Source organism: Mastigoproctus giganteus, chromosome 9, assembly GCF_048544385.1.
Source record: "Mastigoproctus giganteus isolate SK-2022 chromosome 9, ASM4854438v1, whole genome shotgun sequence".
Taxonomy (NCBI): domain Eukaryota; kingdom Metazoa; phylum Arthropoda; class Arachnida; order Uropygi; family Thelyphonidae; genus Mastigoproctus; species Mastigoproctus giganteus.
The window spans coordinates 120,375,185-120,390,096 of record NC_143583.1 but is presented as its reverse complement, the minus strand read 5'-3'; the positions used below and the strand labels follow the sequence as shown (position 1 = coordinate 120,390,096).

Genomic DNA, 14,912 nt, shown 5'->3' with positions numbered 1-14,912 from the left:
ACCATCGTAGTCACCTTTACGAAAGCAAAAACCCTTCCTTTTACCCCTGATGGTAGTTACCTCTTTGAGTAAATCCCACTTCAGCACACTGTGATCACTGCCACCTAGTGGTTCCTTTATCTGCAGATTCTTAATGCATTAAGATTCACTACTCATAATCAGATCAAGAGTATTACTCCCTCTAGTTGCCTCCTGAACATGCTGATGTAGAAAACAATCATCCAATAAATCCACAAAAGCCTTGCTAGTGTGTGAGTGACCAACCCATAAATTCCAATCAATATCTGGGAAATTAAAATCCCCCATTATAACACTCTCTGATTTACTGGCCCACTCTATTTCCCTGTACAGTTTCTTATTATACTCATCAGAGTCATTAGGCCTATAGCACACTCCTACTCTCAATTTTTATCTCCCAATGCTTATATCATACCAAACTGACTCAAACTGCACTGTCCAGCGATGTCAACTGGCTTCACTTCCTTCCTTGGATTTTATGTGTTTCTTAACTAATAGCATTACCCCTTCTCCCTTCCAATCCTGTCTATCCTTTCTGTACACATTGTACTCCCCAAATTCCAGTTGTGCATTCCTTATATCTGTGACACCATGTCTCTGATATCCCAACAATATCTGCCTTTGATGTTATGAGCAATACCTCAAATTCATGAAATTTATTTATCAAACTCCTAGCATTGGTGTACACGCAAGTATACATGCACCTGTTCCTATTCTTAGCTACCCTAACACAACCCATGTGTTTACTTGTACCACAGTGATTCCCAGCAGTCTCTGAAATATCCTGCATCTTGTTTTCCAGGCTTCTGCTCATTCCAATAGAAGCGGTGCAAGAATCGTGTTGTTTATTTGTTATTTGGTTTTTAGGAGCATTAGCAACTAAGGCCATATTGCTCCGGGGATATGTGCGGTGGTCATTCCCTGACCTTTCCGCATCCTCTGTATTTGGTGGCGATGGGCTCGAACCCCAGTCTAATCAAGAAGCGTGTGCTACGCACTGCTGCTCCTTCCCACCTGGCTACGGAGGTGCCCTCAGTGTAAGAATCACTTTCACCTCTGCCAGTGGCTACTATTAATGCATTAGTCCTTGTATCCTGCCAAGCTAGCAGTTTTCCGACCCACCTAACACTGCCTCGATAGCATCAGCAAATATTTTTGCATCCCTTCTATTTAAGTGTATCCCATCCCTGTAGAAGCAGTCTCTCCTGTTAACAAGTACAGACCAGGCTGAAAAAAATTTTACCCCCTGAGCCTTGCACAATCTTTCCAGCGGCGAATTGATGGACAAGGCTCTCATCATATACTCCCTCCCTACTATCATGTCTGGGCAGAATTGCAGACACTTTAAAATTCAACCCTAATTCACGGCTTTTTTTCAACAGTGACCTGTACTTGTTAAGTAATTCTGCCGGTCTCCTACTCTTAATATCATTAGTGCCAACGTGTACAACTATATCAACTGTGGCCTTAAAAGATGATATCCGCTCTATGTCATCAACCTTTGCTCCTGGCAGACATACCCTGGAACCTGTTCCACCTATCCTTTTTACAAAGCATGTTCCCCGTTTCCCTGACAATAGAGTCACCAACAACTACTAGTTCCTGTGGGACCAGCGCATTCTGCCTTGAGGGTTGCCGCTGTGTTGTGTGATGACCAAGTGCAAGCTCTGCCGTTGATGTGGGCAGCTGAGAGCTAGATGGGCCCTCAATTTAGATCCTTCAAGGGCATCCACTCTGTCCTTCAAGCTCTCATATAGGCCCATAACAACGCTGAGTTGTCACCCGATTTCCTTACACTCCTTACATCTCACACACACACAAAAACATCCCCCATGGCAATATCATGTCCTGTACCCGATTGCTCCACAAACATCATGCAAGCAGCATTTTAAATCCACAAAAGTGTTGCTAATGTGTGAGCAATCAACCTACAAGTTACAGTTAATATCCAGAAAGTTAAAATCCCCCATTATAAGTCATTCTGATTATGAGGATGGCAGGCATGATATAGCAAAAGCTGACCCATACCTCAATTATAGATAATAATAAAATGTATAACCTTTGAAAATAAGGACATTTATCTTTTGCTTTCAGTGGTGAATGCAAGTAATAAATACAAACATATGGGGTGTGGCAATAAAGTTCCCAGACTTGTACTGTTGCAGCCATGTTCAATGAGTTTGAAAATAAACAGAAGTGGTGTGTTGTAGCTCAAACTTCCTCCAATCAATGGTGGTACAGAGATTGTCTACTGGGCTGAGAAGCTGAAAATAACAATCAGTTTCATTAGTAGTGCTAATGTTCTATGACACAATTTTGCAATGAGCAATAAACAATTATCAAATTTTGCTTTAAACTGAGGAACTCTGCAACAGAAATGTATGAAATGATAAAAACTGTTTATGGTGATGAAACATTAAGTTGCACCAGTGTGTTTGAATGTTATAAGCAGTTCAAAGACAGACATGAGAATGTTCACAATGACCCAAGAAGTGGGCATCTATCAACCTCTTGAAATAAGGACAGAGTTACAAAAGTCCGGGAAATTGTGGCAAGCGATCATCTTTTGACCTCCAAAATCATGGCTGATGAGTTGATTTGAATAAGAAGATGATTCCTCAAATCAAATTCTGCACAATGATTTAGTGAAAAGGAAAGTCTGTGCAAAATTTTGTCACACAGTTTCACAGAAGCAATGAAGAGTGTAATTATGTGAAGATTTCATCCAGACTTTTCAAGGCAATCCTAAGTTCTTTGATTGTATTGTCACTAAAGATAAATGTTGGGTGTTTCAGAATAACCCAGATAGGAAGCATCAGAGCATGCCGTGGACTTCAAAATCATCACCAAGGCCCAAAACGTTTCATTTACAGAGGTCCAGAATCAAGGCAATGCCAATTATATTTTTCGAAAAACAGGGTATGATTCACAAGGAATTTGTAACTGAAGGAATGAAAGTCAATGCCATGTTCTATGCACAGTTGCTTCAAAAAATAATGAAGCATATTTCCTAGGTGGGGCTGCAATTTTGAGAGGAAGTTAGCTGGTTCTTGTTGCCCAGCAATGTCCCCAGAACATGTTGTGAAGACTTTTCTGATGAAACATGGCATTGTACAGATCTAACATCCATCCTACTCTTCTGATTTAGCACTAAAAAACTTCTCTCTTTCCTAAGATGAAAACTGCCCTTGAAGGAAAGAGATTTTAAGATGTTGAGATCATAAAGAAAAACATAACCACTAAACTTAACATCATCTCTTTGGATGCCTTCACTGACTCTTTTCAGAAACTTTCAGAATGATGTAATAAGTGCAGTGAAGCAGGTGGTTACTTTGAAGAAAAATATAACCATTTTTGATCTCCTTCACTTTAAGTCTTTTTATTGCTCCAGTATATTGGAGCTCTTCTTCCATGTCAGCTTGCAGTGAGCAATATTTTTTCACATTTAAAACTTGCATGTGCAGGATAGATTTTTTTTTACAGAATAGATTTTTTGTGAATTGAAATAAAGGAATTGATCGAAGTGCATGGGCTTTCTATATATAAGTACCTTTTTTTTTTTTTTTTTTTATGAAACCCCCAAACACGAAAGGTACCAAAACCTATAGTACTTAGTACCGTGCATGGGTTGAAGGAGAAGTACTGGGGGGGGGGGATGCCGGAAACTTTGCTCTAGAGACTAAACATGGGTTTCACCACTTCAAGCCTCCAATAAGCAAAGTGGTGGTATTTCACCGGTTGATGAAAGTCATCTACCACCTAATGTCATTCCCTGTTTTTTAATTGTAAAATTTAGAAAAAATTTTAGAAAAATGCAGTGTAGATAAATGTTAAAAAGTATATAATAAAAGATACTAGAAATATGTATAATTAAAATATACTAGAACCTCTCAGTATGCGATGAGGAATTTACATTCCTCATTGCATACTAGAGGCACCCCTCCCCCAATAATAAAGGAAGTTGCTGCATGTGATTTAAACCTATCAGCCTCTCCTCAACAAAACAGTCCCTTGGGAAATTACAATAAAATAGTACACCTTCCATAACATAGTTCATTAGTCTGCAAAAATGCACATACTGACAAAAAGCTAGTATTTTTCTTCTTCTTCTAACTACACCATCAGTCCCATGTTTCACAATTAATGTGCATTAACCAACAACATTTGCAATCTAATAATAAAGTATACCTCATCAACTGCCAACAAGGGCTCTAAGCCTAATGTGTAGGCTTAGGCTCTGCTTTTGTCAGATACAGAGACATTGCAACAACTCAAACATGCATGCATACTTCCATGAATACAACATCTGCAAGGGGCCAGGTTAACACAATTGTCATCACACTATGACTTTAACCACATGCTGCAGGTAGACAATGCCCAAATTTTAGTTAAACTAAATAACGACTATAAACTACATACCATAAAGAATTAGCCATAGTAAAATATAAATCAGAAGATTCAAACACACTAAATACCAGATTCACGTTTGTATGTTCACTTTACACTCAACTGAAGTCTGGGCCGTTTTAACCCATGGGCATACCTAGCAGACACCAGGGGCATCAGCCTACTGGGGACCTTACTTGTTGATCTTAAATAATTTTTTAAAAGGCCCTCTGTTCCATATGTTAGGTTGCGGTCGAAACACCACAAACACGGAACATAATGTTATACGAATAATGTTTTTGGCTTTCTTTAAATAGTTTAAAGTGCTGAAAATATTAATATTTAGAAAAATAATTAACAAATTTAATTCTCACTTATGATTAAAAATTAATAATATATATATATTACAATGTTAAGAATACAAATAATGTTAAGAATGCGACTAAGACAGACCCAGAAAAAAATTAAAACAAAATTTAAACTGAATAGGGGCCACATTTGGAAATTTGCCAGGGGGCCCAAGTTCTTAAAATGGTTCTGACTGAAGTGTACTTCAGAGAGACTGTACTTGATGATTCCCTGGACTTTTAGTTTTCTTTCTCCCTACTCTTCCCCTCTCACAAGGAAATTTAAACAGCAGATATCTACAGAGGTGAGTTTTCTTTATAAAGAAGTCTCTTTAACATTTTCACAAAAAAAAATTAAGATTAATTAGTACAGTACATCCTCAATTTTACAGACAAATAGGAGGAAGGGGATGTCTGTTAAGTGTTTTCAAGACCATTTGTGCACCACATAATTGAAAATATAAACAGTTATTCTATATATATCTGCATATTAGAAGCAATGAAATAAAGCTAAAAACAATTAAAAAAAAGCTTTTATTTACCTTTACTTTATTCATTGATACACAATTCATAGAAGAAGATAATTAAACTGTAAGCATATGTGGTACTGCCTGGCAAAAACTTTATTCAGAATCGGATCTCTAAGAAACTGAAGTCACAATAGTGGTGAATCTTCAGTCAGTCTCCTTAAAACTCCTTATGGTTAGCCTTGCTTTTTATGTCTGACAGTTTGAATTTCAAGCTCTATTCCTTGCAGATGCAAGAAAAACACACAGCAGTCTAACTTCTCTAACAGCTTTAACTTCTGCACAACATTCAGATGCACATGCCTTCTCTTTTTACCAGTTTTCTGCAGAGGTATGATAATACACCATAAGTGAGCTTATAATAAAAAAAAAAAAGCAGGGCAGAGATGAGTACTCAACTGAGTTCCCAGTTTCCCCTACATCATAAGCACATATAGGGCATACCCTATATCATAAAGCACACCCAGAGCATACCCTCTGGTGCCAGTCAAATGTTTTTTGTTTGTTAAATCTGAATTCATTAAATAGAGGGTTTACTGTAATTGCTATTTATAGTTACATCATTCTATTATCACTAAATTCAACTGACTGTATTTAATAAATAACAACAAAGTCAGAAAAACTCACTGCTAAGCCTGTCACTAAGATGTCATTCCGGCAATTTTCATTAGTGTCATGAGTACAACGATGTCCACTCACACACCAGTCACATGCAAAAGGGCTGGAAACACACTGAAAGCAACTATAAAAGTAGAAAATCAGTGAATATCTATATAAAATCTGTGAACAATTATAAGAAACAAAAAAACAAACAAATGTTTCATTCTGTGTTTTTTTATACATATTTTTCATTCTGTTATATATATATATATATATATATATATATATATATATATATATATATATATATATATATATATATATATACAAGGTGCTACCAAATTTTCCCGAAATTTTAATGTTGCATGGGAACTACATCTAGTATGGACTTGTGGCGCTAGGTAACACTGCATGCATTCTTTGTGAATCAATGGGCCACATGGTATCAGGCTGGATAGAGTCATTGCAGTTCTTTAGGGGTCTGTTTTGCATAGTTTGCAATTGTTGTGATGGCTGATGTAAGAGAACAATGTGCTTGCATCAAGTTTTGTTTCCTTCTTAACAATACAGCAGCAGCAGAAACCCATAAGAAGTTGAAACAAGCTTTTGGTGACAATGCTTTAGGCCAGACGCAGACCTAATACTGGTTTAACCATTTTAAAAATGATTGAATGTTGGTTGATGACGACGATCACTCTAGGCATCCATCATCGAGTACCATTGAATATTTATGCACAGTGTCATGTATGGTCATGTATGGCCCACCTGTGAAAAATGTCACAGGTGGACCATACATGGCATTTGTGGCATTAGAACTATCATATGGCACATGTCAGTGACTTTTATCCAACAAGTTGAACATGAGAAGGATTGCGGCCAAGTTTGTGCCAAGTTTTTTGTCATCCAACAACATGGCAATCGTCCCCATCCCCTTATTTTCCAGACTTAGCACCACAACTTCTTCCTCTTTCCAAGAATGGAAATCAAGCTGAAGGGTCAAAGATTTGACAGAGCAGAGGATATCCAAATTGAATTGTAAGGCAGTGCTGAACACAAAGCTCATACACTTGCTTTCTTGCATCACATGCCACTACTACTACTATGACAAAGAAGGACTTTCGGGAAGCATTAAAATCATGGGAGAAGTGCTGGGACCAGTGTTTACACTCTTAAGGGGACTACTTTGAAGGTGACGGTGTGAATAAGACCCAGGGTGAGTCTCGTTTATTTTATAAATACATTTCTCGAACTTCTGCGTCTCCTGTATATATATATATATATACGAGGGTAACTAAGGTAACTAAGAGTAAGAACAGGTACATGTATACTTGCATATGCACTAATGCCAGAAGTATAGTAAATAAATTTGATAAATTTGAAGTGCTGATCAAGGCATCAAAGGGAGATACTGTTGGAATATCAGAGACACGGTGTCATATAGATATAAGCAGTGCAGAATTGGAATTTGGGGAGTACAATGTGTACAGAAAGGATAGATAGGGGAGGAGGGGTTATGCTGTTAGTTAAGAAACACAAAAATTTAAGGAAGTGCATCCAGTTGACATGAGTAGACAGTGCAATGTTGAGTCAGTTTGGTGTGACATAAATACTGGGAAAGTGAAAATGAGAGTAGGAGTGTGTTATAGGTCTAATGACTCAAATGAGTACAAAGAACAATTGTACAGAGAAATAGAATGAGCCAGTAAATCAGATTGTGTTATAATGGGGGATTTTAACTTCCCAGATATTGACTGGTACTTGTGGTTTGGTCACTCGCACACTAGCAAGACTTTTGGGGATTTATTGGAGGATTGTTTTCTACAGCAACATGTTTGAGGGGCAACCAGAGAGGTTTACTCTTGATCTGATTATCAGCAGTGATGACACATGCATTAGGAATTTGCAGAAAAAGGAACCACTAGGTGACAGTGATCACAGTCTACTGATGTGGGATTTACTTAAAGATGTAACTACCATCAAGGATAAAGGGAAGGGTTTTTGTTTTCATAAAGGTGACTACAGTGGTCTCAGGCAGTTTTTTTTTTAATTCTATACAGTGGGATCAACCGATGATGTTAAAAACATTGAATTCTAAATGGGAGGCCTTCAGGGAACTAATCTTGAAAGCTACTAGGCTTTCATACTAACTAAGAAATACTGTTCGAGACTTAGGCCTAAATGCGGGTCAGATGAACTAATAAGGCTCATGGAAGAAAAGAAAAATGCGTGGGATGCATATAAATTAGCTGGTGACACACAACTCTTATGGCAGATATAAGTAGTCAGTAATCAAGTCACAAAGGAGGTTAGGCAAGTGAAGGCTGATTATGAGAAATCCTTTGCAAAGGATGCAATAAAACAATAAAGACTTCTTTACTTATGTAAACTCTAGAAGAAAGGGGATGAATCAGATTGGTCCACTTGATATCAATGATTTGACTGTTGGTGATCCTGCTCAGATAGCTGACAAACTGAATGAGTATTTTGCATCTACATTCACACATGGGGAGTTATTTAGGAAGGGGAGGACAGAAGTTTACTAAACTCTAACAGGTAGCTAAATGATTTTGTAATAAAGGAGAGCAAAGTGGAGGAGAAATTGTTGAAGTTAAACATAAAAAAGGCACCCGGAGCAGATGGAATCTCTCCAGTTATATTGAAGGAGGCAATGAGGGAAGTAAGCAAACCCTTAGCCATAATTATGAGAGCATACTTAGATTCAGGGGAAGTCCCCGTGGGCTGGAGATGTGCAAATATATCCCCAATTCATAAAGGGGGTTCAAAGGTGATGCAAATAATTATAGACCTCTTAGTTTAACTTCTTCCGGGAAAAATAATGGAGTCACTGGTTACAGAAGTGATGCAGGATCACCTAGACAAGACTGCAGTAATAATTCAGACACAGCATGGCTTTGTTAAGGGGAAGTCGTGTCTGACCAATTTGATTGGATACTACAATGTGGTCACAAAGGAACTGGACACCAAAAATAATTTTGATATCATACACTTGGATTTCAAGAAAGCTTTTGATACTGTTGCACATGGAAGACTGCTGTACAAATTGTAGCAGTATGGCATTAAGGGCAAGTTGCTGCTGTGGTTAAAGGGATGGTTGAGCAGGGGATGGCAGAGAGTAGTAATAAATGGACACTACTCTACGTGGACTAATGTTATTAGTGGAGTCCCACAGGGTTCAGTGCTGGGCCCATTGTTGTTTTCTGCATTTCTTAATGATATCGATGAGGATATATCAGGCTTAATGTCCAATGCTTAATGTTAATGATGTTTGCTGTTAATGATAGTAAAGACAGTATGCTACTGCAACAGGATCTAGAAAAGTTAGGTAGATGGGCAAAGAAGTGGCAACTGAAGTTTAATATTGACATATGCAAAGTACTGCATATTGGTAGCAGTAAATGAAGAGAAACATACCAATTGTGTTGTACTACACTCAGGGAGGTAAAGAATGAAAAAGACCTGTGTGCAGTCAGATATGAAGTTCTCTGAGCAGTGCATATGGGTGGCCAGAGCAAGTCTTGGAGTTATGTCAATGATATATAGGAATTTTGCTAACAGAGACAAGGAGGTAATTATACCTTTTTATAAGGCAATGGTTAGGCCACACCTTGAGTACTGCATACTAAAGGTGGTGATTTGGTGGCTTCATTTTAGATAGGATGTAGAGTTGCTAGAATGAGTACAGGAAGGGCAACAAGATTGGTGAGAGGAACAAAGGGGGTTCTCTTACCAGGAGAGGCTTAAATTCTGTCAGTTGCAGCATCTGGAGACTAGGTACCTGCAAGTTCATCTGAATGAGGTGTACAAGGCCTTGAATGGTTTGAGCAGGCTCAATGCTAATGGGATACTTCCACTTGTTGAGATTAAGAACCTGAGGGGGCATAGATTCAAATTGAGGAAAGACAGTTGTAGAATAGATGTGCGGAAGCTTGCCTTTATCCAGCGTTTAGTTGATTGCTAAAACAGACTTCCATCGGTTGTGGTGGAAGTTGATAGCTTAAATAAATTTAAAACTGATCTAGACAAACATTTCGAGTGACAGGATGGGTGAAATGGGAAGGTTTTTTTTTTTTTTTGACTGATTCTCTGTAAGCTTGCTTTCTTGCATCATATGGCTCAACTAATGCTAATTTATATATGTACATATATTTATGCATATTAGTCATATTAATATAAATTATCTATATAAATTTTTATAAATATAATATTATTTATAATTACATGTATATTACATGTAATTAATGCGAATATATTTTTCTGATCCCTGCAGTCTTAGAACAGAAAATTTAAGACTAGGCATATGTCTTCAATTTATCTTGGCAACTTTGGAACTGTGCCACTTTAACTTCATAAATCATAGCAGCCTATCACCAGATACTAATTTTCACCAGAAAGTTCTGCTGAAAATTAGCATCAAGTACAGAGAAAATTTGGTTTAGAATTTGATTTCTGTAATGCACTAACAAAATATACTGTTCGGTATTTAGTTCAAACAATTAAACAAATCAGCAGAAAGGATGTCTCAATATTTAGCTAGAAAAAACAGTAGTGAGGAGCAATCAGAAAAGTATGCAATGGCCCATAAAATATGCATACAGTGATAAGAGAAAGGGATAAACAGAGAGAGACAGAGATTTTTTATTTAAACATGAACAGTAGATACATTATTTATTATTATTATTATTAGCCATATGGTACAAGGAAGCCTGAGGCTTATGCTGCACCAGCCAAAAAGAAAAAAAATTCCCGAGTTACCCACAAGAGAGAGAGAGAGAGAGAGAGAGAGAGAGAGAGAGAGAGAGAGAGAGGAGAGAGAGAGAGAGAGGGAGAGAGAGGAGAGAGAGAGAGAGAGAGAGAGGGAGAGAGAGAGAGAGAGAGAGAGAGAGAGAGAGAGAGAGAGAGGAGAGAGAGAGAGAGAAGCAGAAAGGAATCACCAAGAAAGAGAAGAATGATGATATCCAGCTCAGGACCCTGGGTTTGCCAAGCCCATACTCACCAGATGTGAGCCCTTGGGGTTATTTTCAACAAAATCAATTTACATTCTATGTACAATGGTAAAAAAAAATTAAAGAAAATTTTAAAATAAATAAAATTAAAAAACATTTCAACATTTTAACTTCAGGAATTAAGAAACAGTTTTTGGCATTGGTTCAGTCTCATATTTCACACATTGAAGGTGATAGACATTTCAGTGATGGTGAAGAGGTGACCACCACTGTTCCATTCACTTTTAAGAAAATAAAGAGTTTCTGGTCTTTTATAGAAGGATTTCGAACAGAAGTCTGCTCTGCAACTTCCTCCATAGGCTTGAGAAGTTGCACCAATGTGTCGACAGGAGGCACTTCATCCCTGCTTCGTGTGTGCTTCAAGTAAAAGCTGTAAATGATGGCCTCAGCAGCAATGAATAAAAAGTTGCAAGTAGTGTGTGTGTGTGTGTGTGTGTGTGTGTGTGTGTGTGTGTGTGTGTGTGTGTGTGTGTGTGTGTGTGTGCTGTCTGCTCAGAGTGAAGCAGGTACCAGTAGTCCTCCTTAGTGTGGGCGTGGTTGCTTTGCTGCTTCCAGGGTACCTGGAGTGCCATGGAAGAGGCAGTAGTTTAAGGTGTGTAACCCAAAGATTTGTAGCTTGACTGGGGTAGGAAGGATGTTGTGTCTGATTTGGAACATTATTTCTGTACCGAAAGTTAGATGGTGGCTTGAGGTGAGTGGAGAAGGGTACTGGGAGAGCTTGGCAGGTGGATGAAGGGAAAATCGTGGCAAGACATGATTAGTTGATAGACTTTTTTTGGAGGGGTGCAGGAGACAGGGGTACCATGTCTTATGGTGATGTGATGACAAAGGTTGGCATAGGTAAGGATCCGGTCACGTTCCCAATCCCTTTAGCTGTAGCCCTTTTGTCTGGAAGAGCTTGTACGATCGCTGATTTTAATTGTCTGTTTTGCTGCTTTGCATTTATAGTTTTAATGGGCAAGTCTTCTGATCCTTTCCATTCAAGGCTTGGTGTCAGGAGGTTGTCTATGGTTCTTATTCCTGCCCAGTTCCACATAGAAAAGAGGAGATGATCATTAGCTGCAGGGTCCATTATCCTTTTATTGTAGAAGAGCGGTTCTGAAAGTATTTTGGGAAGTGAAGTTCCTTGAAGAGGAGTCTTCTGGTGATGTGATAATGAAGGTTGGTGCAGATGAGGATCTGGTGACATTTTCAATCCCTTTAGCTGTAGTGATGTCTAGAAGAGCTTGTGCAATTACTGAATTTAAAAGTTTGTGTTTCTGCTTTGCATTTGTGGTTTTAATGGGCAAGTCTTCTGATCTTTTCCATTCAAGGTGTGGTGTCAGGAGGTTGCCTATGGTTCTAATTCCTGCCCAGTTCCGCGTAGGATAAATGAGAGGATCACCAGTTGCTGGTTCTGCTAACATTTTATTGTAGAGGAGCAGTTCTGAGAGTATTGCAGAGTGTGGTGAAGGTTTAGTTTCTTCCAGTGGTGCAGTGCATCTTTATAGAAGGAGGATAGTTTGAGTGGTGCTGGTGCCATGTCCATTCTTAATATTGTTGACAGAGATAGCCCTCTTGTGGCTGTTGCTAGTAACTTATCTGTGGTGGTTGAATATGGGTGTTTTATTTGCAGTGTCTTCAGGAGAAAAGTGATCTGGAAGGCTGTGATTTTGTCTTCAAGAGAGAGCAAACCCTGGCTGTGTGAGTGGCTGGCAGAGTTTAGAGCAGGACATCGAGTTAGTTTTATTCCACAGGAAGCTTCAGATAGATGCTTGGATTTGGTGGATAAAGTCAATAGGTGGAGTGAGAACTTTGAAGGTGTGCCAGAGAATGCTTGCCACCATCTGGTTGACAACAAGCACCCTCCCTCTCAGTGAAGATGTAGCGCACACGCACTTCTCCATTTCCCGAGTATTATGTGGAAGCAACTCAGCAGTACAGATCAGTTCTTTTGGAAGAAAGGAGGGGTATTACTGAGATACACCCCAGATATTTCTGTCCTTCGCTGGACCATGTGCATCAGATGGGGGAGTCGGTTCTTGTTTTCCAATTGCCAACCCAGAGGCCGCTGGTCTTACAGTGGTTTAGTTTTGCTCATGATCATTTTGATCATTTTGATGATTCTGATCATCGTCGGGATTGTAGACTGTTAGCAATTTTATTAAAGAATAGTTCTATGCAATTGTGTAGAGTTGTCAAGAGAGTGGGCAGCCTTGTTTTATCCCTCTAGAGTAAGGAAGGTTGCAGGTGAGCTGATTATTCAGTTTTAAGTGGAATTTGGCTTCCCTGTATAGCACATGGATGGTTCAGTGATGTAGGGTCCATATCCAAAAGATTTCATGGTTTCAAAGAGGCAACTATGCTCAACTCTGTCAAAAGCCAGCCCTTTCCTGGTCAAGGCTAATTAGTGCTAGGAATTCCTGTTGACTGTTTGCAGGGGAGAGAAGGCCACAGATTAGATGAAGATTGGCATGTAAAAATCTTCGTAATACTGAGTTGGTCTGTTGGCGATTGATGATATCAGGGAGAGTGGATTTTACTCAATTGGTGATGACTTTGGAAATAATTTTACAATCTGTACAATCTATATTCATTAAGGAAATTGGGCACCAGTTTTGTAGGTTCATGCAGTCTCTTTTCTTGGGGATCAGTCGAGTGACAGAGGTTATGACCGAATCTGGAAAACCTTGGGAATGTGCTTCTTCAAGCATTTGTAAGAGTAGTACTCCGAATTGATCCCAAAAGGTATGGAAGAATTCGGAGGTCAATCCGTCCAGACCTGGAGAGTGATTGGTTTCTCCATATTGCATTGGACCACAGGGGAAATTTTTTAAGTCCTGAAAGTATTTCCTTGGTTGCCTTTGCAGAAGTTTCTTGGGAACTGTAAATTTCTCTATAAAATCTGGTTACTTCAGAGAAGATTTCCTCTAAGTCTTCAGTGATGTTTCCATCTTGCAGCTGAATGGCAGTGATAGTGGTTGCTTTGTGATGTCTGCGTTCAAATGAGAAAAAATATTTGGTCGAAGCAGCATATAGGTTTATGTGAGTATGTCTAGACCTTAGGAGGGCACCTTTTGCAGAGTGTGCTCCAAGTGGGATTGTATGGCCTGTAGATTGACTGATTGGCCTGACTATCAGGTGGGAGATTCTTCAGTCTTCGCTCAAGTTGATACGGGTTATTACGCTTTTGTTGACTTTTCTGATGGCTATAGGTTTGCGAGAATGATTTCAGTTGACTTTTAAATCTAGGCCACCATGTGTTCTGTGAATTGTATTGGGATTGGGCAAGATTGGTTATCAGGTCTTGTAGCTTAGAGTATTCCCTGTCTTGAAGAAGGCTGAATTGCTTCACAATAAGTGGAGGTGCTTATTGTTGAACTGCCAATAAGCACCTCCACTTTTGAGGTGGTTGGGTGAGAAGGAGAGCTGCAATTTGATAAAGGAGTGATCTGAGATATAATATGGCAAATGTGTGATGCTTCTGACCATGGGGATGGTGTCTTTTGGGATGTAGCATCTGTCCAGTCGAGCTTGGTAAGGAAGTCTTCCAGATGCCGTATTTGCTGATCTCCAGGTGTAGGATTTTTCTTCTGGGTGCTGGTGTCTAAATGCATCAATCAGTTCATTGTTGTTTATCAAGGCCTGCAGGTTGCTGACTGACATTGTGCAGTGCTCAATGCGTCATGCTCTGTCCATTTCTGGGTCAAGGGTGCAGTTGAAGTCACCAGTAAGAATGATGTGATCCTGATCTATAGTAGAGAGATGCCTTTGTATGAAGTTGATTATTTGAATAGCAAGTCTGTCCTGCTGTGCCATGTAGATGTTAAAAATATGCAGGGTTTCCTTCTGGGGTGTGGTCAGGAGGGCGTATTTGCATAGCCAGCGATCTCTGCTATGACAATGACATTGAGCTTACAGGGAGACTTATGATGAAGGCCAATACTCACTCCGGCTCTATGATGTTGTTGGATTGGAGTATGATGGAACACATATGGCCAATCTGCCCAATTCATAGATGGCCTTGTGTC

At 39.1% G+C, this 14,912-nt stretch overlaps 1 protein-coding gene across 1 annotated transcript in view; it reads right to left on the bottom strand.

The window, feature by feature from the left end:
• The window catches only part of LOC150080683 (plexin-A2-like), a 221,690-nt gene that overhangs the window by 132,057 nt on the left and 74,721 nt on the right, over positions 1-14,912 (bottom strand). The window contains exon 9 of the mRNA XM_090381092.1: positions 5,906-6,020. Coding sequence (XP_090237218.1) covers positions 5,906-6,020 — 115 coding nt within the window. The remainder of the gene's footprint in view (positions 1-5,905; positions 6,021-14,912) is intronic.